A 27,482-nucleotide genomic window follows, 5' to 3' on the forward strand; every position below is an offset into this window, starting at 1 on the left:
TTTTTAGTTGAGATCCTGTTCTCGGCGGTGTAGTTGTTGTTGTGAAGGTAATGTTGAGGTAATATTTATTTTTTCAGATGAGATCCTGTTCTAGGCCGTGTAGTTGTCGTTGTGAAGGTAATGTTGAGGTAATATTTATTTTTTTTAGATGAGATCCTGTTCTAGGCAGTGTAGTTGTCGTTGTGAAGGTAATGTTGAGGTAATATTTATTTTTTCAGATGAGATCCTGTTCTAGGCAGTGTAGTTGTCGTTGTGAAGGTAATGTTGAGGTATAATTTATATTTTTTTTTAGTTGAGATCCTGTTCTCGGCAGTGTAGTTGTCGTTGTGAAGGTAATGTTGAGGTAATATTTATTTTTTTTAGATGAGATCCTTTTCTAGGCGGTGTAGTTGTTGTTGTGAAGGTAATGTTGAGGTAATATTAATTTTTTCAGATGAGATCCTGTTCTCGGCGGTGTAGTTGTCGTTGTGAAGGTCATGTTGAGGTATAATATATTTTTTTTTAGTTGAGATCCTGTTCTAGGCGGTGTAGTTGTCGTTGTGAAGGTAATGTTGAGGTAATATTAATTTTTTCAGATGAGATCCTGTTCTCGGCGGTGTAGTTGTTGTTGTGAAGGTAATGTTGAGGTAATATTAATTTTTTTTAGATGAGATCCTATTCTAGGTGGTGTAGTTGTTGTTGTGAAGGTAATGTTGAGGTAATATTAATTTTTTTTAGATGAGATCCTATTCTAGGTGGTGTAGTTGTTGTTGTGAAGGTAATGTTGAGGTAATATTAATTTTTTTTAGATGAGATCCTATTCTAGGCGGTGTAGTTGTTGTTGTGAAGGTAATGTTGAGGTAATATTAATTTTTTCAGATGAGATCCTGTTCTCGGCGGTGTAGTTGTCGTTGTGAAGGTCATGTTGAGGTGTAATATATATATTTTTTAGTTGAGATCCTGTTCTAGGCGGTGTAGTTGTCGTTGTGAAGGTAATGTTGAGGTAATATTAATTTTTTCAGATGAGATCCTGTTCTCGGCGGTGTAGTTGTTGTTGTGAAGGTAATGTTGAGGTAATATTAATTTTTTTTAGATGAGATCCTATTCTAGGCGGTGTAGTTGTTGTTGTGAAGGTAATGTTGAGGTAATATTTATTTTTCAGATGAGATCCTGTTCTCGGCGGTGTAGTTGTTGTGAAGGTAATGTTGAGGTAATATTAATTTTTTCAGATGAGATCCTGTTCTCGGCGGTGTAGTTGTTGTTGTGAAGGTAATGTTGAGGTAATATTAATTTTTTTTTTAGATGAGATCCTATTCTAGGCGGTGTAATTGTTGTTGTGAAGGTAATGTTGAGGTAATATTTATTTTTCAGATGAGATCCTGTTCTCGGCGGTGTAGTTGTTGTGAAGGTAATGTTGAGGTAATATGCAGTAGTGTTATCACGGTTATGGAAATGCACAAATAATTAATTTGATCTATAGTATACCCAATCACACCTTAATATGACTAAAAAATTAACAAGACTCGAGAGTAAATACTCGAGCAGTTTTAACTCTACCTAATTTTATAATAAAGATATCTCCCGGATCATCAAAAAATAATTTTAAATCGTGATTTACATTATTTGATCGCTGATCCCAAATCCAGGCCGAAGTGACCGGAAATTGTAGCATCGAATGTCAGAAGAATTCTACGTTCGCTTCTCGGCTTTGCCTATTCCATATTATGATAAATTTAAACCTCGCCCATTTCAGTATATTCCCCCCCTTTTTTTTATCCATACCGATATTGTTAATGATCGGGCTGCAAGGGAGCTTGGGTATGGTCGTGTGGATCAATTTGTTTGGTTAGGGTGATGGTGTTGATGTAACAAAGGTACGATGGGCCAAATGACCTCCTGCGTTAAAGTTCCCATTTGTTATGCGCATGCGCGCCGAGTTCAAGCGCGATCCGCCGCCACTCCCTGTGCGCATGCGCTGTGAGCCACACCGCGCGCAATGGCGACGGCGGTGTTGAGGCGTTTGTCGTTGGTGGCCGGTGTTCTCCGCGGGGAGACGCGAAGAGTGAGTGGCGGTGACCGTGTTAATGTGAACGGACACGTCGGAAAGGTTCTGCAGCGAGGGATACTCCGGTGAACTTCGCTCGTTACGGTTCGACCGCCGTCTCGGTTTGTCTTTGACTCGAGCCGGAGAGCTCTGACAATCCCGCCTCAGTGATTCAGACAAAAAATCTCGCGCACCGCCTGTACGAACGGTATATACAGCGAACGTTGTTTGTTGCTCGATGTACAAGCTTCACAGCCTGTGATTGACTCGTATTTGGGACCACACTGTGATTCGGACCCTTGCATCGTTGGACTGAGAAACACCATTGTAACTCGCGTTGTTTTGAGAGCTTACCCGACTTCCGTCAATTTTGTGATGGCCGTTACATGGGATATCTATACATTATTTACATACGGATAAAAGAGAAGAAGAAGGTGGAGGTGGTGGGTGTATATACACAGAGGTGGGGGTGGTGGGTGTATATACACAGAGGTGGGGGTGGTGGGTGTATATACACAGAGGTGGGGGTGGTGGGTGTATATACACAGAGGTGTGGTGGTGGGTGTATATACACAGAGGTGGGGGAGCCGGGACGAGTCAAATTTTCTTGCGTTCCCACTCCTATCACAATTTGGGACATGTTATTATCCATATGAATTCACTTCCAAGACACATTAAGTGGTCTCCCTGGAATGGTAGTGGGAACAGAAAACAGCACATGGGTTTAAATTGGAATTGGGTATCTGTAAGCATTGTGTAGATAGATAGAGGGGTACAGCGGTATTGGTATGACTTGTAGCCTCAGTGTGGATGGGTCATTGTGTACATCTTCATGCTGAGTGTGATGTCTGAGGAGGTCTCGTCAAGGGATAGTGAGTGTGTGGTTGCCTGGTTGGTGTTGTCCTTCATCTTCTTCGCCCTAAAACCGCACCCCTCCCCCTAAAATAAACAACTACAATCAGAGAAATAATTTATTTTTAATCATACAGTAATTAAATTTTTTTTAATCCCCATTTCTAATTTAACACCCTGGTGATGATGTTGAACCTGTCACTCTGTTCTCGTCCCCCCATTCTCCCCATTAAATAATTAGTTTTGAGGGATTTATTTAACCTGGTATTGGTGTAGCACAGGTATGATGGCCCGAATGGCTTCCGTGTAATTTCCTTGTTACTACCTCCACCACCGAAGGTGAAGGACGTTATGTTTTCACCTGTCTCTGTCTGTCTCTGTCTGTCTCTCTGTCTCTCTCTCTCTCTGTTAGTAGCTTGTCAAAATATTTTTTTTTGCAAAGTGTGTTGATTTGTCATGTTTGTCTGTTTGCTTGAAAATTGTGGCCAAAGATTGTGTGACAATCGGCCAAGGACGGAAACACTAAATTTTGGTGAAAATCTGAATTCAGATCCAGATCTGAGAATATTTTAAGTGATTCTTCAAAATTCAGAGATGGGGCCAAAAACGATAAATAGCACAATATCTCGGTAGGTTCTGGATGGATTCACACGAAACTTGGTGGGCAGGTTGGGAGTGTCATTAGGAAGAATTGATTCAATTTTGGTGAAGATCCCAATCCAGATCCTGATACGAGAATTATTTAATTTTCAACTGATTCGTCACCATTAAGAGATAAGGCGACAAACGATATTGCATGATATCTAAGAAAATTGAGGACGGCTTTGAATGAAACTTGGTGGACAGGACGGTTGGGTGTGTGACAAGGACTAATTGATTCGATTTTGGTGAAGATCTGAATCCGGATCCGGATTCGAGAATTTTTTCAGTGATTCTTCATCATTGAGAAATAGTGAGAGACCAATATATACCAAGATATCTCAAAAAGTTGTGGACGGATTCGGACAAAACTTGGTAGACAGGTTGGGTGTGTGGCCACGACAAATTGATTCGATTTTGGTGAAGATGCACATCTGGATCTGGATCTGGATCCAACTACTGGATTTTTTTAAGTGATTCTTCACCATTGAGAGATAAGGCCAAAAACGATATATGGTGAGATATTTCAAAAATGTATTGGGCCCGATATGTTCTCGTGGATCAGGCATTATGGGGCGGAGGTATGCGCTCTCCCGAGTGCCCTTTTAGTTTAAACTCAAAATGTGATCATGGGTCATTCCTGATGGAATATCGTGCCATCTTACAACTTTGCTTTAGGTGGGAACCCTGGGGATTCGTGATTGCATGACATCGACTTTGTTTTAGTTTTATTTATTACGTTTTGAATTTGTAACTGTAGTGTGTGTGTGTGTGTGTGTGTGTGTGTGTGTGTGTGTGTGTGTGTGTGTGTGTGTGTGTGTGTGTGTGTGTGTGTGTGTGTGTGTGTGTGTGTGTGTGTGTGTGTGTGTGTGTGTGTGTGTGTGTGTGTGTGTGTGTGTGTGTGTGTGTGTGTGTGTGTGTGTGTGTGTGTGTGTGTGTTTGGTGACTTGTTGGCTTCTCATGTTCCTGAAGGAAGATTTGAAGCCATTCTAATGGTGTCCCATGTCATTGAGTGAATCTGCACTGGTTATGTGATGTACTCGAATCTATATACCCGATGGAGGCTCTGTATTGTTACATTCTCTGTGTTGTAGTCACAAATGGCAACGACGAAATATGTGCCTGCAATGTAACTTTGGCACTGTCTTGAAAGGAGTCCTACTTCACATTTATTTTGTATTCCAAATCTATGTTCTTGGAAGGGTGGGGATACCAAGGGCAAAAATACAACGTAGTGACATTGTGGCAACAGGTGGACACAACAAGCAAGGAAATATGCAAACAGGAAAGGAGGAGAAAGAGAGAAGGAATTAGAACATGATAGCCTGTAAATATGAGGGTGGGTGAGGTAAGGTTAATGTGGGCAGAAAGGGTCATGGGTAAGGGTGAGGAATGGTGTGAGATTGTAGTGTACCATTAACTTGAAGTGAGGTTTGAACAGCCTTAGGAAGGAAGTTCCACAAATGGGATTAAAAAAAGGAATAAAGGATTGGGGGGGAGTGATAAGCCTTCATTTTGGATCATTAACAAGGACTATAAAAATGCATGTGCCCATGAGGGGCTTGGGAAGGTCAGAGAGACTGTGAGAGGTGGTTTAAAAAAAGAAATGGAGCACCAACCTGTCTGATGTCAGAGCAGCAGGCCTTGTGTTTCTGCCATGTTGTGGGACATGCCAATGAATGTTGAAAGCTTTAGATTCTGCAGAATGCAGCAGAGATGGATATGAAGTGAGGTTAAATGCTTTGCTATTTTAAATTTTTAACGTGCTGTTGTCTTGTGAAATGTTGCAGTACATGTGTAAAATGCTGAGGTGTGCGCAAGAGCTGAAAAGTAGGACAAAGGTAATCGTGATTTATGTCTGAGGAATTACAGGATGTAATGAATGACCAACCAATATCGGCAGACTTTCTCTTTGTTTGTTTATTAAATGAGAGGCTGTTGGCCTTTCTGCCACTGTCGAATATTTGGTGATCTTTTAATATTTTACTGTTTGTTATCCGGTCTTGCTCCCCCCTGTGTCTTTAGCCATCCGTCCCTCCCCAGCTCCACCAGGGCAAATACTTTCTTCCAGCAACCCCTGCTTTGTCGACTTTTTATAGTCCAGGCTTCTTGCTCACCTGCTTATACCCATTTCCTCCTCTTTTATTATTATTTTTTTTTAATACGAAGTTTAGGCTCGTGGAAAAGCTAGAACACAGAACAGAACAAGAAGCATTGGGGGGGACACACCAACAGCATGGGGGGGGGGACACCAACAGCATGGTGGGGGAAGAATGGGCATGGGGAGGACATCCTGAGCACCAAATAATACTAGAAGGGTACTCTGTGGAGCGCAAACCACTGCCCCACAATGCCTGATCCACGAGAACATATCAGGCCCATTACATTTTTGAAATATCGTGCTATACAGTACGATATCGTTTTTGACCCCATTTCTGAATGGTGAAGGATCACTTTAAAAATTAAGTAATTCTCGTGTCCAGATCTGGATTCGGATCTTCACTAAAATCAAATCAATTAGTCCTTGCCACACACCCAACCTGTCCACAAAATTTCGTCCAAATCCATCCACAACTTTTTGAGATATCCTGCACACAAACAAGCAAACAGAAATAAAAGGGGTGAAAACAACCTCCTTCACCTTTGGTGGCAGAGGTAAATACCATGCTGTACAGTACGATATCGTTTTTTGGCCCTGTCTCTCAATGGTGAAGAATCACTTAAAAAATCAAATAATTATGGTATCCGGATTCAGATCTTCACCAAAATTAAATCAATTCCTCCTTTCCACACACCCAACGTGTCCACCAAGTTTCATCCAAATCCAGCCACAACTTTTTGAGATATCCTACTAGATATAATTTATTTACATTTATTCTGACATAAATCATGCCACTGATTTTATTTACTCATGAACATAAATTTTCGGCGACGCTTAAGTTGTTTCTCTTTATTTCCTCTGCCACTGAAGATAGATGGAGGTAATGTTTTCACCCTTTTGTCTGTTTGCAGAATATCTCTAAGTTATAGACTGATTCAGACAAAACTAGCTGAGCAGGTTGGGTGTGTGACAAGGACAAATTGATTAGATTTTGTTGAAGAATCAGAATCTATTCCTTTTGGAATCGAGACAGAAGTTCAGGATCGGAATCTATTCCTAAATTTTAAGAATCGCCCAAGCCGAGTTTCAAGAGTGTGCAGCATTGTGATTTCAATCATGTGCTACTTGTGAATGTCTGCAGCTGTTAAGGCACAGCAAAGGGCTTATCTTGTATAGCTTATCTTGGCTGCTTTATGCAGCTTTCTTTGACTAGAATAGCAGAGGGGTAACTAAATAATTAGTTATGTGTATGTATTTCATTTCATTTATTTACATTACCCTCTGTCCAAAAAATCAAAAAGAAAGAACATGTTTTACAAAAAGAACGTATGCCCGCATACCAAAATCGCATTAGACCAAAACATAATGTTACTAGTCATAAATACCTGACCAAGCAGACAGCAGCCTTCAGGCGACTTCTTATCTGCAAGTCAGAAATTAACTCTTTGTGACCAATTTTTTTTTACTTGAATCCACTTTTTCCAATTCAGTAATAAATCTGTTCAAATTCAGGAAAAGAACAACCCTGGAGTCTAAACTATTCCAAATTCTCACAGTTTGAATGTTAAACACCGATTGTCTAACTCTGAGTCTATACGATTCTTGAAATTAAGGAAACCCATTTGACATAGTTTGGGTACTATTAAACTGAAAGAGATCTCTAAAATTAATGTTTATGTACCCGTACAAATTTTTGTAAACAAAAATAAGATCAGCCCTCTGTGTAATTCTCAGGAATCTTGATTTAAGTATACTATACTATACATTCTTGATATCTCAGGCCCAAATGTTTAAGTGCAGGTATTCGACGTGAAAACTGCCTTTTTACCGACTCGATTAGTTTAATACCCTTAATAAAATGTGGTGACCAGACATGTGATTTATTTTCCAATGTAGGTCATACAAAACCATTGAAACTTTTTTTTTTCAAGAATCCCATCTCCTTGGTTACAAAGGATCTAAGCAATAAGCTAACGATTCATCCGAATACGAGCCTTTTTTTGCAATCATCGTACAATAGTTAGTAAATTCCAAATCGCTACTCATAACGACTCCCAAATCCTTTATGCTGTCAACACTCTTCATCTTTATACCATTTACTCTAAAACTTAAAGAAAAATTATTTTTAACCTCCAAGGTGCAAAACTTCACATTTTCAATTGCTTATGTCAATTGCATCTTGTTTGCCCAAGCAAAAAGTTGGCTCAAATCCTTTTCAAGTCTGGCTGTTTCCTCAATCTCCTTGAATGAAAAAACTGTCTTGGAATCATCTGCAAATGTGTAGATTGAACTACTCTCGAGTACTTTTGGCAAATCGTTTATGTACATCAAAAACAGATGAGGACCCAAAATGTGACCCTGAGGAACCCCACATTTTACTAACACTTCACCAGAGTAATTATTGCTTACCCCAACTCTGTGTACAATTAGCTAGCTGAAAGGGCTTCTATCCAACCCCCAATTTCCCCACGAATATGAAAGATAGAAACAATATTGAGAAGCTTATTATGGGATACAGTATTGAAAGCCTTTGTAAAATCAAAATGCACAATGGTTACAGATTTTCCCTCGTCTACCTCCATCGTCCATTCATTGAGACAAAGTAATTGCGATACCGTATATTTCTTCCCGATAAAGCCAATGCTGTTCATGAACCATGATTTTGTTAAACTCCAACTATTCCAACATTGTATCCTTAATTATTGATTCCATAACTTTACATGCGACACATGTAAGACTGATAGGCCGATAATTAGATACACACGATGGAGACTCTTTTTTTTTTTTTTTGTAAATTGGAGTAACATTTACTTTGCTCCAAATAACGGGTATTTTTGAGGTGTGGAAATTCAATTCATATATTAATGACGGGGATAAGCAAGTTAAAAATCCAACTTTTTCAATAATAATGATGGAAGACCATCTGGCCCACATGAGGTTTTATTAGGCAGTTTCGAGAAATATTCAAAACTTTTTCGGGCAGAAAACTGCACTCTGTTAAATCAAAAATACGTGCAGTGTGACGAGCACTCCCCCCATCTTCATTGGGCCTAGTCCATCACCAAAGCGTCACCTCCAATCCAGAGGCCTCGGCCCAGTGACTCTGTGAAACAGACAAAGATTACATGGTCACAATCGGTGAAACATCAAACGCAGCCGCTGAGCCGGATTTCGGGCTTATTTGCCCTCATCAGGACGGCATACCGATAAATATCTTGCCAATGACGACCAGTCATTTAAACATCAGACGCTCGTTTAAACATCCTGACTGTCATGGTGTGCATCGCCGCGGATTATGTCTCCCACGGTAAAACGCAAAGAACAACCGTCCGTCTGCCACCCAGGCGATTGTTCCCGCTAATGCAAATCAATCAACCAGAAAACATGTAATGCAATCGGCGGGTAAATCAAAAACATGTGAAGTGTGACAATTTTAGAACACCCCCATTTTTCCAGTTTTTACTGAAATATAAGCAGTTTAATGTTTCAGTGTACTCTGAAATTAAAGCAGATAAAAAATAAATCATGGAATAGTTTGTTGAACAAAATTTAATATATATTTTTGACTCATCAAAGTAGCCACCTTTTGCAGATATAACAGCAGAACATACTCGTGGCATTCTTTCTGCAATGGAAATCAAATATTGTTTGGAAAGTTCTTTCCAACACTGTTGCAGAAGTTCCCACAAATGTGTTGTGCTTGGAGGTTGCTTTGCTTTTCACCCTTCTGTCCAGTTCATCCCAAACCAGCTCGATGGGGTTTAAGTCTGGAGGCTGTGCTGGCCATTCCATGATTTGAAGCCTACTGTCTTGTTCTTTTCTTCCAAGGTAGTTCTGACATAGCCTGGAGGTATGTTTTGGGTCGTTATCTTGCTGAAGGATGAACCCCTGACCAACTAAGCGTAGACCAGAGGGTATTGCATGACGCTGCAAAATGCTGTGGTCGCCCTTTTGGTTCAGGGTGCCATCCACTCTGTGTAAGTCGCCGACTGGATCGAGCAAAAGAGCCCCAAATCATCACGCTTTCTCCTCCATGTTTGACAGTTGGTGTCACATTGAGGAACCATCCTTCAGCCAACTCGACGGTGTACAAAAACCCTGCGTGATGAACCGAAGATTTCAAATTTTGATTTCTTGGTCCATAAGATCTTCGTCCAGTTTCCAGTAGTCCACTGGCGGTGCTTCATGGCCCAGGAAAGCCTCTTTTTTTCTTATTTTGCAATCTTAGCAATGGCTTTCTTACTGCCACTCGACCTGTCAAACCTGCAGCTCGACGTCTTCTCTTCACAGTTGAAACTGAGACTTCCTTACTTCGACCTGTGTTAAGCTGTGCTTGAAGCTGCTGTCCCTTGAGCCTCCTATCAATCAAGCTGTTGATTCTCAGAAACTTGTCTTCTGATTGTGTTGTGGCTTTGGGTCTGCCAGACCTCTTCCTGACAGAGTTTCCTCCAGTTTCCAAGTGCCTTTTAATGGTGTAGGAAACTACTCCCTGACACCTTGGCTTCCTTTGCAATTTCTCTAAAGGAAAGACCTACACTTTTAAGGGTTATCATGGTCTGTTTGTCTTCCTTTGTTAATTATCTTTTTCTCACCATTATAATTGCAATATACTACTTCCTGCAGTGCAATATTGTCCAAATAATGCTTCAGAGGGTTTTGCAACACAGTCCGTCCAACACTGCTTTTAAACAGACAGAGGGTTTGTAACTAATCAACAAAAGTTGGGACACCTGTAGGAATTGTTTGCATCAACTTTCAGGGCTTAATTTACTTCCTTTGCTGCAGAACAGCTGCAGTTGCTGACCCATTACTTGTTCCCTGAAAAGGGCCTTTTTTAACAACTCTGAAATTTACATTATTTTTCAGTTTTTGGTTACCTAAACTTTTTTTAATTTTAACCTCTGGCAGTTTACCGCTTAGCTTTGTGTCATTTCAGGTTATTCACTGGACTTGAACTGCTTAAATTTCAGTAAAACCTGAAAATGGGGGTGTTCTAAAACTTTAGACCGGTAGAGATATATATATATATATATATATATATATATATATATATATATATATATATATATATATATATATATATATATATATATATATATATATATATATATATATATATATATATATCAGGACACAATCTCATCCTTAATTGGAGGGAATAACCAATTGCCACAGGTGCTAGGATTTTCATCAATTATCCCCCACACTCTTCCATTCAGCAATTTGTGTCGTCCCTCGGATGGACATTACTGTGAATGTGAAACACCAGCATGAGAGTTTATAGCTAGGTCGAGATGCAAACCCAGACAATTTCCCAGAGCCATCCTGTTAGACCATTTGGTCTCTGTTGGGAAATGTTTTCACAATTTCTATTGATCGAATATTTTTTAATTTTAATGGGAGAGTTGGGTGGTTGGGGAGCGGGATGGGGGTGGGGTGCTATAATTTGAGCATAGAGCACATTGAAAGTAGTTTTTTTTTTTTAATTTGATGCATTGTTGTTCAAAAAGTTATCCAATTTACTATAATACACACGGTTTATGTGGTTGTTTTTTTATTTTTTTTGAAACTCTTGCATCATTGGTTTAATGCACAATTTCTCCATTCACTGGTCTCTTGAAACAATTGGAATTCCCACGCCCCCCCACCCTACCAATGTCTGGCCTGCAATATCAGTATTAAAGAAAATAACATAAAATGTGATAATCATCAATAGTAGAGGATCCCCAGAAGGTGCATTGCTTTTAATTGTAATGAAGAAAATTAATTTACCACTTGCTTTTGGATTACTGTATGGTAAACATTTTGAAACGGGAGCATTTTGATTCATCCTCAAGGTGAGAGAATGTCTCCAGCAAAAAGTTGAGACGATGGAGAGTTGATTTACAGTGTTGGTGATCTTTGTCATGGTAAAAATAGTACGTTGTGCTCCTGGCATGAGGTTTGCCTGCTTGTGACCTTGGCTTTCTTTAAAGACAGTCATTGGTGCCATAGGTGGTATGGGAAAAGTTGAAGTCGGTTTTTTTTAAATACATATACATATATATTCTTTTTTTGAGGAGGTGGTGGGAGGTTGGGGAGTTTTATAGCTTTAATTTCTATCTGAATGAAAAAAAAACAATTCGAACAACTTCAGTATTTTTTTTTTTTTAACCTCTGCCACTGAAGTTGAAGGAGGTTATGTTTTCACCCCTCTCTGTCTGTTTCTGTTTGTCTGTTTGCTTGTGTGCAGGATATCGAAAAAAGTTGTGGACAGATCCAGATGAAATTTTGTTGGCAGGTTGGGTGTGTGACGAGGACGAAATTATTTGATTTCGGTGAACATCCGAATCTGGATCCGCCAACTAGAATTTTTAAAGTGATTCTTCAACATTGAGAGATAGGGCCAAAAATGATATGTAGCACGATATCTCTAAAATGTATTGAGCCCGATATACTCTCATGGATCAGGTATTACAGGGCGGAGGTATGCGCTCTACCGAGTGCCCTTCTAGTTTTATTTTGCAATAATATATTCAGTGTAGTTAAGGTAAACAATGAGCTTGTTTTAATTTGGAGTTTGTTGCTTTAAAATATGTGTCCGGAAAACTTTTTCTGTGCCCATTAAATGGAGTATTTATGAGGCTTTTAATCGTCAAATTCAATCCTATTCCTCAACTACAAGGTCACTCGGTGGAGCGCATACCTTCGCCACGTAATGCCTGATCTACGAGAACATCTCAGGCCCAGTAAAATTTTCAAATATTATGCTTGTATATCGTTTTTTGGTCCAATCGCTTAATGGTGACGAATCACTTTAAAAATGATCAGATCCGGATCCGGATCTTTACCAAAATCTAATCTGTTCGTCCTTGTCACACACCCAACATGTGCACCAAGTTTTTCGTCTGAATCCGTCCACAACTTTTTGAGATATTGTGCTATATGTCGGTTTTGAGCCCTATCTTTATCTTTCAGTGGTTAAGAATCACTTTAAAAATTCTAGTATCTGGATCTTCACCAAAATCTAATCCATTCATCCTTGTCACACACCCAACCTGTCCACAACTTTTTGAGATATCCTGTACACAAAGAAACAAACAGACAGAAACGGGTGAAAACATAACCTCCTTCACCTTAGGTGGGGATGTGGTAATGCAGTTGGTAGTATTCTCCATCTGCATCTATATATTAGAATAAGTGTCTTCCTTTTGAACTGTTTCTGATGTAGTGAATTTTTATTCTTTTTCTGCTGCTGATGAAACATCATTATGAACCAGGCCTGAAATTGCATGATACTGAGTGGAAGACACACACACACACACACACACACACACACACACACACACACACACACACACACACACACACACACACACACACACACACACACACACACACACACACACACACACACACACACACACACACACACACACACACACACACACACACACACACACACACACACACACACACTTACTTTAATAAACATGGTGTGCGTACGCATGCTTGCTTTCCATAACCATACATAAATGTTCCACATGACAAGCTCATAACCACATTGTGTGGTGAATGAAGCATTTGGAGGAGTTAATAAAAAGTATACATTGCAGTCTCTCAAAAAGTAAATGGGTCTGTAAAGGAAAAATCAATATTCATGTAGTTTTTCCAAAAATGAACTTAAAGTATTCAATTTCTCTTAAACAAGTTTATTTACATTTGGCAACAACATACTGTGTGTGTTTCAGTATGGTCAGATGGGAATGCATGACCCTAAGATTAATTGCTGATGGCTTCATTTCACCAAATTGCGGCAGTAATTACGATAGTCATTGTGATTGTCACAGCCCATCTGCCTTGAATAGTTTTTGTCATTCTCTAAAAATATAACCATTTGTCCATTGATATACGCAGTGATTTCTAATCGACTCGCTTTCAAAGTGGCTCAGATTTTTGTCGATTGTGTCGATGGAATAAACATAAACATCTGGGCATGATGTCCATAACGCAAAAATAATATTGCATAGCATGTTCTAATTTCCTTGAAGGAGGGTTTATGATATTCCAGGATAAGATTGATTATTTAGATAGCAAGGTTCGTCAAGCATTTGATCAATATTCTGTCCGACAGCATTGTGGAGTAGGAGTACAATTACCTTTGAGCTGTCTTATCTTGGTCTGATTCCTGACAAGACTATAAACGGTCATTTTGGTGCTTCGTGGGAAGGGCTTTTCATATAATATTTTTCTTATTTTGTATGTAGCACATGGCTGCAGGTAGCATCATTTGCTGGGGGTGCAGCTGTACCACTGATGCAGTGCACCCTGCAGGTTAGAGTGGGAATCTAGAATTTGGCCAGGGTGCTGGCAACAGCTCATCGACTCTTCATGAAGGACAGTGTGGGATTGTGTGTGACTGTTTCTCTCACTCACTCAGACACACGATTTACGATTTTTGCATGTGCACATGCTGCAATGCAACTGGTTTACTGATCGCTGCTGAAGATGGGTGGATTGTTAGCTGTGGTACAAAATATATTTGCCCCACCTCCCCAACTATCCCATGTTTCGAGTGTATTGAATTAACACTTAAAGCTTGTTTTAACACATTTACACAAATGTAAACACACACATGTAAACGATGTGTGCGCACACATAAGCCATGCCCACATGTACACACACGTAAGCCATGCCCACATGTACACACACAAAAGCCGCATACACACACGTAAGCCACACGTGTACTAATCCATGTGTGCTCGTGTACAAACATGTAAGCCACGTACACACGCATAAGCCACGCGACCACGTACACGCGCATAAGCCATCCGCGAGCACATACATGCGCGTAAGCCATGCACACACGTACATTCGCGAAAGCCACTCACGCACGTACACGCATGTAAGCCACAGGGGCGCGCGCACACACACACACGCACACACACACACACACGCACACACGCGCACACGCACGCACACGCACGCACACGCACGCACACGCACGCACACGCACGCACACGCACGCACGCACACACACACACACACACACACACACACACACACACACACACACACACACACACACACACACACACACACACACACACACACCACGTTCACGCACATACACACATAAGCCACGCACGCATAAGCCACGCTTGCATACATACACACGTAAGCCATGCATGCGCACACAATATTTGCCAAACACGGACAATTCAATGTGGACAATGTCCATTTCTAACATGGCCCAACTATGTTCGGCATGTTTGTGTTTGGCTCATCCCTCTTCCAGATATTTTGTTGTTATTTTGTATATACAAAATCTAGGCTTGTGGAAGAGCGAGGCGACACATGGTAGAATGCAACACGCTATTGGTGGGGGTATTGGGGACAAGACATGGACATAAGGGAGTGAACATATGGGAGGAAGAGAAATAAGAGGGAAGGAACACAGCAACCTGCAACGTTTTTATGCCTCCTCCAACGAAGTCGCCTGAGGCATTATGTTTTCCTGTTGTCCATCTGTGATAGGCTTTCGTTGCCGTGATAACTTCTGGATCTGGTTTTGATCTCCATCTCTTCTGGATCTGGTTTTGACAAATTTCCCTGACAATATCTGCTGCTCTTCCTTCGCTCCAATTGGTTCTTCTGACCACGTCCTTGTCAAAGTGGACATCTCTCTGGCTGTTATCAGAGAACCACCTCACCGCCGTCGAGTCTGGCATTTCACTCAAGCCGACTGGCAGGGTCTCCGAGCAGCCATCAAACTTACAGACTGGTCTCCTATCACTACTTTCTCAATCATCAACTCATCCTGGGAATTCTTTCAAAGAAACTTGCTCTCCCTCATGCACAGATTTATCCCCTCTCGTGTTCAGTTGTCTTACCCTTCCTCCCGCCCTTGGTTTACTGAAGCTTGTGGCGAGGCAGTTGTCCTGAAACAACTTGCCTTTGCCTCATGGAAAGCAAACCCAACTGAGGGCAATCTCAGTTCTTTCCACAAAGCTCGGAACAAGTGTGTATCTACCCTCAGGAGAGCCAGAAAACAACATCTTTCTCATCTCAAGTCTGAACTCTCAAACCTCTCTCCCTCCTCAAAATCCTGGTGGCGTTTAATCAAATCTGTTTCTGGTGTATGTTCCCCCTCCATCCCCTCCCTTACCTCAAATGGCCGCACTGCTGATTCCACACGTGATAAAGCTGAATGTCTAAACTCGGTGTTTGCAGCTAAATCTTGTGTCCTAAACCCATCACTATCTCTACCCACTTTACCCAGTCGCACCCAACTGTCCCTGGACTCTGTATCCTTTTCTCCTGACAAGGTGGAGAGCTTGCTTTCAAACCTCGAGTCAGATTCTGCAACCGGTCCAGACGGCATCAGCCCACGTGTCCTCAAAGCCTGCTCTTCTGCTCTTGCTCACCCTCTCTCTGTTCTATTCACCCTCTCATTTGCCCAAGGTCATCTGCCATCTGCTTGGAAATCTGCTAACATCACTGCCCTGCATAAAAAAGGTGCAAAAACAGATCCCTATAACTACAGACCAATCAGCCTTCTCCCAATCATCAGCAAGGTGATGGAATCCATCATCGCTTCAGATATGAAATCCTTCCTCTTCTCCAATGGCTTGATTTCCAATCATCAATTTGGTTTCAGACCAGGTCACTCTACCCTGGATATGCTGCTTCTGCTCTCCCATCAATGGATGGAGGTCCTCAATGCCAGACAGGAAATCCGAGCCGTATCCCTGGACATATCACGTGCTTTTGACACAGTCTGGCACCCTGCCCTACTCACCAAACTCTCTTCCCATGGTATTCAAGGCCATCTCCACTCATGGCTCGCAGACTTCCTCTCCTGTCGCAGTCAACGTGTGGCCCTAAATGGAGTTCTTTCATCCCCTCTTCCTGTGCAGGCTGGAGTTCCTCAAGGTAGCGTTCTGGGCCCTGTTCTTTTTCTGGTTTTCATCAATGATCTCTCGGACTCTCTGGAAAATCCTCTATTTCTCTTTGCCGACGACTCCACCCTCTACCGTACCATCTGTCATCCCTCAGACCGGCAAGCAGCAGCTTCTTCGCTCACTGCAGATCTGGATAAAATCACAAACTGGTCCAACACGTGGAACATGTCTTTCAATCCAGACAAATCTCACACTCTCACTATGTCTCTTCGAAAGGACCGTTTACAAAACCCCCCCATCCACTTTCTCAACAATCCTCTGGAAGAAGTCTTTTCTTTCTAGCTTCTAGGTCTCACTATCTGCCATGACCTTTCCTGGGAAAGTCACATTTCCAACTTCGCCTCAAAAGCCAGTCGCCGACTGGGAATCCTCCGTCGTGCTAAGTCCTTCCTCGGCCCTCTTGAGCTCCTGACCACTTACAAAGCTTTTGTTCGTAGCCTGATGGAGTACTGCTCTCCCCTCTGGGCTGGTGCTCCTGCCTCCCACCTTTCTCGGCTTAACGCTGTCGAAACCAGGGCATTTAAGATCATCGGCATCTCCCGCAATGAAGCTGAGTCTTTGGGCCTCTCACTCAATCACCGCAGGTTGGTCGGTGGTCTTTCTGTCTTCTACCGACTCCTCTCCAGCCTTGCCCCCCTGCTCTCTCTGCGATTTGTCCCCACCACATTTCCACAGGGCGCTCAAGGTCCGCCAACAACCCCCTTCTGGTAAAACTACCAAAATCACGAATCACTGCTCATCTTCACTCTTTCATTCCTCTTTTTTTCCCGCCTTTGGAATAAACTTCCTCACTCTATTCTTTCCCATTCTTCCCTCCAGGCTTTCAAAACAGCTGTTCACCACCACCTCTTATCTTCCCCCATCCAAATCCTCGATCTTTTCTACCCCCGATAATCCACCCAAGCCCACTTCCTTCATTTCTCCTGCTTTCCTTCCTGAAAGTCCCTGAAATGTCCATCTTATCTTCGCCATGTTCCCCGTCCCATCCCCATCCCTCTCCCTTCCACAGTTCACCTAATGTGTCTGTTCCCCACTGTTTTGTCCCTTCCACTCCCGCCCCTCTTGTCTCATGCCTCCTTGCTGTGAGTTGTGTGTTTGCTCTCATACGAGCCTCGACCAAGGTATACAAAAAAAAACAAAAAACTTAAGAACGGCTGAAGGGATCAAAGTCAAACTTGATACAAGTATGTATGATGATGCAAGGATGAAGGGATTAGACGATGGGATCAAAAGGTCAAATGTTAGAGGTCCTGTTAGATAAACAAGGACAAATGTGTCCAAGAGCCGCATCATTCCACCAGTCAATCTCCTTGCTATGCGAGCTTCCAGGGCATCAGGTACCCCCAGGGCATCCGGTGCCTCCAGGGCATCCGGTGCCTCCAGGGCATCCGGTGCTTCCAGGGCATCTGGTGCCTCCAGCGCATCGGGTGCCTCCAGGGCATCAGGTTCCTCAGGGCATCAGGTACCTCCATGTAACCTCCCTGCCTGCTTCACTCCCTATTCTCACCCCCAGAAAGGTTTTGTCTTCACCAGAAGAAGAAGAATAACAACAACAACAACAACAACAACAACGCGGAGCTCTCTTAGAGCCAGTGTTCATTACGCAACGTGGCTAAAAATCATGTTACCACGCTAACGTGATGGGATTTGACCAAACTTGGTAGAAGTAAACATTATGATACAAAGATGAACTGATTAGATTTTGGCATCGAGGTCAAAGGTCAGGGGTCATGCTGGGTAAAAATGTGATGCTCGAGAACAGCTGATGGGATTTAAATAAAACTTGGTGCAAGTATGTATTATGATGTAATTATCTTGGCGGAGGCATATCGGTTCCTTTACGACGTCGAAGAGTGGCATTCTAGTTTGTTTTTCTTTTGTTTCCCCAGCATGTGGTGGGGTCAGGACAGCCATGCCGCTGCCTCTCTATACACGAGTATTTGAGCATGGATCTCCTACAGGAGATGAAGGTGCCTATCCCAAAATACCAGGTGGCCTCATCACCCCAAGAGGCATATGATGCAGCGAAAGGATTGGGTATGTGGTCTCCATGTCAGAAACAAATGAATTGCTGAGTGCTGCAGTTAATGGCTTGGTATGGCTGAGCACGTTTTCCTAACCCTACCACTGTGACCACTTTGGCTGCTCTTCTGTATTGATGCTGATGTTTGGTATCACATTAAAGTTGGAGCCTTATCATTTTTCCCATGATCTGTACATGGTTTGGAAAACGAATTTAGTTGGTTTTTGACATTTTTTTCTCTTTTTGTTTTGGTGATGTAGGCATACTTCTTCTCAACCTCTCTTGATCATTAAGCTTTTTGAGACTGTGAACATGAATGTTCCTTTGTTCCTGACCAGGAAATAAGGAATTCTGAATGATCATCACATTAGCAAGTCCTGTGTTTGTGGTAGACTTCATAATTGCTGTGGTGTTCCATCATGTGTACTGTGGCGTTTAACAGACGTGATGATATTGAAGAAGTTAAAAGATGAATGTGGGAAATCCAGGCGTCATATACCAATAGACAGGACTGGCTGCACCACAGCCCATGGACCCCATCGATCGGTCTGGAGAAATAAATGACCATGGAGAATGACTCGTAGACCCCTGCCTTTCCTTCAAATTACGAATCTGAATCTCCCCCTCCCCCTTAAAGAAAGAATATTGACTGCTATACTTTGTACAACAGTGATAGTAGTAAATATTCGTTTGCAGAATAAGGAAGGAAATGGATCACATTTTTGTAAATACTCAATGGACTGCAGCACCAAATATAGTACAAAAGTACAGTGAACCCTCCAATATCATGGGGGTTGGGTTCCTGGAAAATGCTGCAATAGTTGAAACCGTGATCGTGGAAACTAAGGACCAATGGAAAAGGGGGATTTGGTTCCTTGACTTCAAGAAAATACATGTATTGAGGATGATCAAGGACAGCAAGAACTAAACACGTTACAACTGAAAAAAACATGTACGTGAATGCTTACTTTATACTTAATGGACCGATGTGTTTGTGTGTTTATTTGTCGTGCTACTCCAACGGTTCTGAGCTGATTACATCCACACTTGCTACGTAGGATCAGCATGACCCAATTAGTGTATAGGGGTGTTTTATATTTGCTGGTGGTTTTGGAGGGGGTTGGGGGGGGTGCAAATTCTCTGTAAATGTGTATCGTGTAGCGCTGCCTCCAGGTGGGTGTGGGTATTCCAAGTCTCCACCATTTACAGTAGCGTATTCCTCTCCACACGTTTTCCAGTGCAGTGGGGCGTTTTGAATTCTAAGCAATCAGTATGTTTTTACTTAATGCACGTAACCTTTATTTTTTTTATATATATTTTTGGTTTGTTTTGCCAATACAGAGCTAACAGTTGCCAATATACTGCCCAAATAAAGGTATGTGTCAGAAGAATGTGTTACATGCTCAGAACAAGATCGGCCATTGGGCGGGTACTCTGCAAGAATATACACACACACACACACACACACACACACACACACACACACACACACACACACACACACACACACACACACACACACACACACACACACACACACACACACACACACACACACACACACACACACACACACACCACGTTAGCATTGAAATAAATGTGCAAGTCCAATAAATACAGTGTAAATTAAACAAAAATACAAGTCTTTTTCCTTTTAAATTGATTCCAAAACAGCGAGGTGGGTGAGGGTAAACAATAAACATATTACATACTCATTCGTACTGCACTCTGCCATAAATAGAAAACACAAGACTTAGCTTGGAGTTGATGATGCTGCTATAGGGGGGAGGGTGGAGGTTAGAAGATGTAGATGTAGAACTTGCGATGGCTGTTAGATCGTTGAGAACACGATGACGTTGCCTGCTGCATTGCCACATAGAAGTAGGGTAAAATGATCCATAGCCACCGTGACCTGGAGTCGATCTTCCCTGCTTGGACAGGAAAATAAGAGATGGCATCCTTTTCCAAAATAATCCCATCTCTTCGACGTTAAAAACCTGCTCCAACATAAATTCCTTTGCCTCAGTTTGTTCCATGACCCATGTTTGAACTGGAGCCTTTGGCCCCAGGTGCCTCGTGATAACATTGGTAAATTCAGAATGATTTCTACCACACACCGGTCCACTCAAAGGCATTTTTTTCTGTTTGGTCCTCGATCCAAACATTAAGTGCTTTTTCCATTCTTTCAATATGAGGATCATGGGACTTGAATGAGCCTTTTGCGCTTTGCTAACAGGAACCCTTGCACAGATATTTGATTCACGTTTACACACAGTTGAATCATTGATCCGGTAATGGCGGCCCTCAGATGTCGCACTTCAACTTCTTGCCGACATATCTAACAGCTAGATTTATTCGCACGATGTCATTACGTTTCTATGCCTTTTAGCACGATTCATTTTGTCCATAGTTTTACGTTTGGGCGCCATTATTTACTGTTGTGTGTCTGCTAGATCTTGTAGATCTAGTATTACAGGATCTCCGTATGCCATTTCCTGTTTGACGGTTCATTATTAAAATTTGCTTTGTTCCCTTACGGTGTTCTGATTACTACAATTAACGGTGCGCGAGAAACAAGAAAAGGCTCGTAATGAGAGAATCATTCCATGCGGACGGACGCAAGCAATGACTCGTGTTGCCTGCGATTACACTGGGCAACAAAAAACCTTTTTGTCTGCTACTAAGGGAAATGCAGGTGTTCTTGGCTACATCTGGGCTGTTGATTTCAAATCTGGAGTCATAATTTAGCCAGCACGTCAGGTTTTCAAAATATGTATATGTATTAATGACACCCAGCATGCTCTATAAGATACTTTATTATTGCAGATCACCACATTGTGTTCTAATATCAGTGCTTCGTAATTACTTTCACATCAACTTTAGATAAGGGCCATTCCATGTCAAATCATCAAAGAATCTGCCGTCATCTTTCAGATTTTTGTAAAATTTTGCAAACCAATTGGGACCCATGAAAAACGGCAAGAACTCAAATATTTTTGCTAACAGCCTCTTAATTAGTGAGATACAGACTAACGAACTTTGGACTAATTAGCACGACGTCGCGAATTCAAATGGCCATATCTCTAAAAGTATAACACCTAGAGAGCTGGTTTTGGTGTCATTTTAAAGGTATTTTCATGTCCTATGAATTTGTCTGGGAAACATTTTCCTACCTCCAATCACAAAATATAAACTTCAATCGTGAATCCCCAAAAAATGTATCCTTCAAATTTCCTCAAATTCATCCCAGAGGTACCTTATGATGTCAAGAAGCTTCCATGTAAAATTTGTGATGGGCATTCCAATAGTTTCTGAGGTGTGAGCAATAATGTACATGTACATATGGCATATAGGTTCGAAAAGCAGCATTTGTAATGTATTATACAATCAATAAGTGAGTTCAAGTACACAGTGTTCACTAACCTGACTTAGGCTTTCAATTTCCTCTTCAATGCAGCAACAGCAGCACTTGTTTCTTCCCCTCAGGCCCAGATGAAAATGAAAGTATATGATACTTCAAAGCAATTGATGGTCGTTCCCTGTGTTCCCTGTGTTCCCTGTCATGGCTAGGTTAGAATGATTATATAATACATTACAAATTAATGCTGATTTTTGAACCTATATGCCATACATACATGTACATTATTGCTTATATCTCAGAAACTAGTGGAAGCTTCTTAACATCATAAGGTACCTCTGGGATGAATTTGAGGAAATTTGAAGGATACATTTTTTGGGGATTCACGATTGAAGTTTATATTTTGTGATAACTTTTTTGTGGTTGGAGGTAGGAAAATGTTTCCCAGACAAATTCATAGGGCATGAAAATACCTTTAAAATGACACCAAAACCAGCTCTCTAGGTGTTATACTTTTAGAGATATGGCCATTTGAATTCGCGACGTCGTGCTAATTAGTCCAAAGTTCGTTAGTCTGTATCTCACTAATTAAGAGGCTGTTAGCAAAAATATTTGAGTTCTTGCCGTTTTTCATGGGTCCCAATTGGTTCCCAAATTTTTTACAAAAATCTGAGATGACGGCAGATTCTTTGATGATTTGACATGGAATGACCCATAACAATGATTGATTTCCTTGTATAATGTGTAGTATATAAACAAGTTGCTGAAAAATATATTGATAAAACATTAGAACTTGGTAATCTTAGGAAGGGTGTAAACTTGATGGGGCAATCTGCCCAATCGTGTGTGATTCAGAAACAACACTTCATGTTTACAATCTTCCTTTCAATATAGTCGGTGTGTGAGACACTTGCTCTTACGCTTGTGTGTGGAACTGGTCTCCCGTTGTCGGAATCAGCAGAAATCACCCATCATATTTGGGTTGAACCGGCCTTGATACCTAGTTTCCATGACCAAAATGTCCTGGTGGAACCTTTCGCCATGCTCATCGCTTCCCTCACCCATCCCATATTATATTAGGTGGGAAGAAATCAAGATGAGAATGCAAGAAGTGCATTTTAAGAGACATCCTCCAGTCCATTTGCTGATAGGCCTTTAGCATGTTGTCCACTTGTTCCACATACTGTTCAGATCTATGGTTCCCAAGAAAGTTCTGCACAACCAACACAAATGCTTCCCATGCTGCAAACTCAAGTGGAAGCGGCACGCAAAATTGTAATACCACGTGGAAAATTTTACTTAAAAATTCAAAGCTTGGTCAGTTTTCATCCATTTTAAAAATAATTGAAAGTGCATTCTAAAGCTCTTTTTATGAGAAATAATACTATACAACAGTTGTATTGCTATAATTGAAACCAGAAGTACAAAAAAAAAAAATTATGATCGCTCAAAATCACCCACCAGGGCAAGCCACTGTAATTGGACCACAAGTATAACTCAAAGTCCTGACGTGCTGGGAAAATTCTGAACAGATTCAGAATCAGCAGACTCCATTTAGTCTAGAACGCATACTTCCACCCTAGTAGCAAAGTCATTGTTGTCCAGTGTTATAAGTCGTCATACACGTGCACAATAGCTTGTAATGAAATACCGCGATAACAAAATCGGAGCAATAGGTTGCCCACAATTGGTAAGAAACCCATGATATTTGAGGGTTTACTTTACATTGAAGTGCTAAGTTTAGCTTACAGACCACCACTTAGGGCTCTGTCACACCTTGACGTTTTAGCCAGCGTATGGCAACGTATCAAAATGTATCTAAAACGCTGGCGTACGCTGAACTATTGATGTTTTTTTTTCAGTTTTGGGCGTCTTCATAACGAGTTGGACGTATGCATAACGTATTAGTAACGTACACAGAACGTTTCGATAACTTGTACCAACGAATGCTTAGCGTGTTGTCGGCGTTCACAACCTATGCCCAACGATAGTCTAACTTATGCATAGCGCGCGGCAGCATATCACCGACGATCACGTAGCGTAGCCTATTAAAAGGCTGCCGCTCGACGATTCAAATCATAACCGCACTAGACATCGAAGTGTTAACATCACCGTCATGCCGAATAAAACTTCGAAGAATGCTGCAAAGAAGTCTCCTGGCCGTGGCCGTGGACGTGGACACAAGGACGATCCATCATCACCCACACCCTCCCCATCACGCTCACCTACTACTACTGACATGGAACTACTATGACTATTCACCATGGAGTCTGGAACACTGACGGGTTCCTCCTGTGAACCCCATTTTTATCTACCAATTCCCCTAAACGCTGCCAATACGCCATTATACGGTAGATGTAAGTTAGAAACACGTTCAGTAAGTTCTGTGGTCGTCCGGAAGATGTCAAATACGTCAATATGCGTTTGAGATACGTTACACATAGGTTCAAAGCACGTTACTCATAGGTTAGAAATAAGTTTCGGGTACGCTAGACATTACCTCGACGTATTTCGACTTCTGAGTAACTTACAAGTAACGTGTGTCAACGATCGCATAACGTGCCTCCAACTTATGGCCAGCATATGCGGAACGTGTGAGTCATATGCTGAGCACGTCAAAAAATTTTGAGAATGCTTAAAATTTGTCGACGAGCTCGGCGTACTACGACGTATGCCAGCGTGATTCAGCGTGCTCTTAACGTATACAAAACTTAGCCATAACGTATTCGACGTGTGCCAGCGTATTCGCCAAATTTTCATACGTCGGCATACGCTGGCGAAATTGTCAAGGTGTGACAGGGCCTCAGTAATAGCTACAACAGGGTTACGGTTTCTTTTTATCCCACCCCCCCCCGGAGGGAGGGAGCGGGATATTGTAATCATCCGGTTTGTTTGTCTGCTTGTCTTTGTTTGTTTGTCTGTCTGTCTGTTAGCAACTTTATGGCAAAGCGGCTTTAGAAAACACTATCAAATTTAATCCACAGGTGGGCAATGAACCTTGGACAACCCCATTAACTTTTGGGTCCAATTGGATCAAAGGTCAAGGTCACGAAAAGATCAAAATCGTTTTTCGTTCATAACTTCGTCAAAAATGATCTTATTTACTTCAAACTAAGCTTGTTGTGAACCTTATTCTATTTGTCACTTATAATCCTACCCATTCCTATAGTGAAAAATGCATATTTGTGAAGATCGGTAGGGTCCGAAGTTTTGGGGGTCATTGTCATTGGTCAAAATTACACATTTTCCATTATAAATCAAAAAAGGTTAGGAATATGTGTGTTTACTATGGAAGACGTATATCAAGTCCTTTATTGGCTTTCATTTGACACCATGACCTTTGACCTTACGTGGCCTTGAAAGGTCAAAATCATTTTACGGTCATAACTTCTCAAAAATGGTTTAATTGACTTCAAACTAAGACTAAAATATTCCTTATTCTATTCCTTATCAACATTCAGGTTAAGGATGTATCAAATTTAAATTTGATCCCAAAAATAACTTTATGTCTTAAATGGGTGGGATTTGTTGTGCCTGGCACCACTTGTTTTCTTTTTTTTAAACATAAAAGTACCAGCAAATGTACCATCATCCACTAACTACTCATCTTGACCCAGGACCTGAAACCACAGCTGATGTCTAATCAGATTGGCGTAATCTTCACACGAACCCGGCTAAAGCTGGATATGCTGGATATGCTGCTTCTGCTCTCCCATCAATGGATGGAGGTCCTCAATGCCAGACAGGAAATCCGAGCCGTATCCCTGGACATATCACGTGCTTTTGACACAGTCTGGCACCCTGCCCTACTCACCAAACTCTCTTCCCATGGTATTCAAGGCCATCTCCACTCATGGCTCGCAGACTTCCTCTCCTGTCGCAGTCAACGTGTGGCCCTAAATGGAGTTCTTTCATCCCCTCTTTCTGTGCAGGCTGGAGTTCCTCAAGGTAGCGTTCTGGGCCCTGTTCTTTTTCTGGTTTTCATCAATGATCTCGAGGACTCTCTGGAAAATCCTCTATTTCTCTTTGCCGACGACTCCACCCTCTGCCGTACCATCTGTCATCCCTCAGACCGGCAAGCAGCAGCTTCTTCGCTCACTGCAGATCTGGATAAGATCACAAACTGGTCCAACACGTGGAACATGTCTTTCAATCCAGACAAATCTCACACTCTCACTATGTCTCTTCGAAAGGACTGTTTACAAAACCCCCCCATCCACTTTCTCAACAATCCTCTGGAAGAAGTCTTTTCTTTCAAGCTTCTGGCTCTCACTATCTGCCATGACCTTTCCTGGGAAAGTCACATTTCCAACCTCGCCTCAAAAGCCAGTCGCCGACTGGGAATCCTCCGTCGTGCAAAGTCCTTCCTCGGCCCTCTTGAGCTCCTGACCACTTATAAAGCTTTTGTCCGTAGCCTGATGGAGTACTGCTCTCCCCTCTGGGCTGGTGCTCCTGCCTCCCACCTTTCTCAGCTTCACGCTGTCGAAACCAGGGCATTTAAGATCATCGGCATCTCCCGCAATGAAGCTGAGTCTTTGGGCCTCTCACTCAATCACCGCAGGTTGGTCAGTGGTCTTTCTGTCTTCTACCGACTCCTCTCCAGCCTTGCCCCCCCTGCTCTCTGCGATTTGTCCCCACCACATTTCCACAGGGCGCTCAAGGTCCGCCAACAACCCCCTTCTGGTAAAACTACCAAAATCACGAATCTCTGCCCATCTTCACTCTTTCATTCCTCTTTTTTCCCGCCTTTGGAATAAACTTCCTCACTCTATTCTTTCCCATTCTTCCCTCCAGGCTTTCAAAACAGCTGTTCACCACCACCTCTTATCTTCCCCCATCCAAATCCTCGATCTTTTCTACCCCCGATAATCCACCCAAGCCCACTTCCTTCAATTCTCCTGCTTTCCTCCCTGAAAGTCCCTGTAATGTCCATCTTCTCTTCGCCATGTTCCCCGTCCCATCCCCATCCCTCTCCCTTCCACAGTTCACCAAATGTGTCTGTTCCCCACTGTTTTGTCCCTTCCACTCCCGCCCCTCTTGTCTCATGCCTCATTGCTGTGAGTTGTGTGTTAGCTCTCATACGAGCCTCAACCAAGGTATACAAAAAAAAAAAAAAGAAGCTGCAATTGGTGCACAAGAGCATAAACAGTCAGTCAATCCTCGAGAGAACCCTTGTTTATGTGAAGGAATGCTGGAAAGCCAGGTTCTGTAACCATATAAGCTGGAGAGAAGTCCAAAAAGAGAAATGCAGAGCTTTTTGCAAAGACAAAGACAAGCCTTTACCAGAAAGCAAGCTGGGCTCATTGAACAGGTTGCAGTAACTTGGAACACAAGGGTTACATTTAGTGTTGTAAAGAAGTTGAAGCAAAAGCATTTCCACCCTGCTCACCGAAACAGGAGTGAAATTTGGTCCCTCCTCACCAACACTGTATCTCAGCTCCAGAGATGGTAGGAGTACAGTGTTGACCTAATAACTTACAACCCCTTCAACTCACCAGAGGAATTGATTGCTTTTGTTAGAGCATCTACAGTAAATGATAACA

At 41.9% G+C, this 27,482-nt stretch overlaps 1 protein-coding gene across 5 annotated transcripts in view; it reads left to right on the forward strand.

Moving 5' to 3' along the window:
• Positions 1 to 1,883: 1,883 nt before the first annotated feature.
• Positions 1,884 to 27,482, forward strand: part of SUCLA2 (succinate-CoA ligase ADP-forming subunit beta) — a 131,607-nt gene continuing 106,008 nt past the window's right edge. For 4 of the 5 annotated variants that reach the window (XR_015059969.1, XM_085887957.1, XM_085887956.1 and 1 more), the window contains exons 1-2: positions 1,884 to 2,041; positions 18,448 to 18,595. Coding sequence is in view for 3 of the 5 variants with exons in the window: in XM_085887957.1 (XP_085744083.1) it covers positions 1,976 to 2,041; positions 18,448 to 18,595 (214 nt within the window). In the remaining 2 variants the exon portion in view is untranslated. The remainder of the gene's footprint in view (positions 2,042 to 18,447; positions 18,596 to 27,482) is intronic. The other variant, XM_085887958.1, reaches the window with a different exon arrangement.

Source organism: Eptatretus burgeri, chromosome 7 (assembly GCF_056783735.1).
Source record: "Eptatretus burgeri isolate ZD-2024b chromosome 7, Ebu_testis_v1, whole genome shotgun sequence".
Taxonomy (NCBI): Eukaryota; Metazoa; Chordata; class Myxini; order Myxiniformes; family Myxinidae; genus Eptatretus; species Eptatretus burgeri.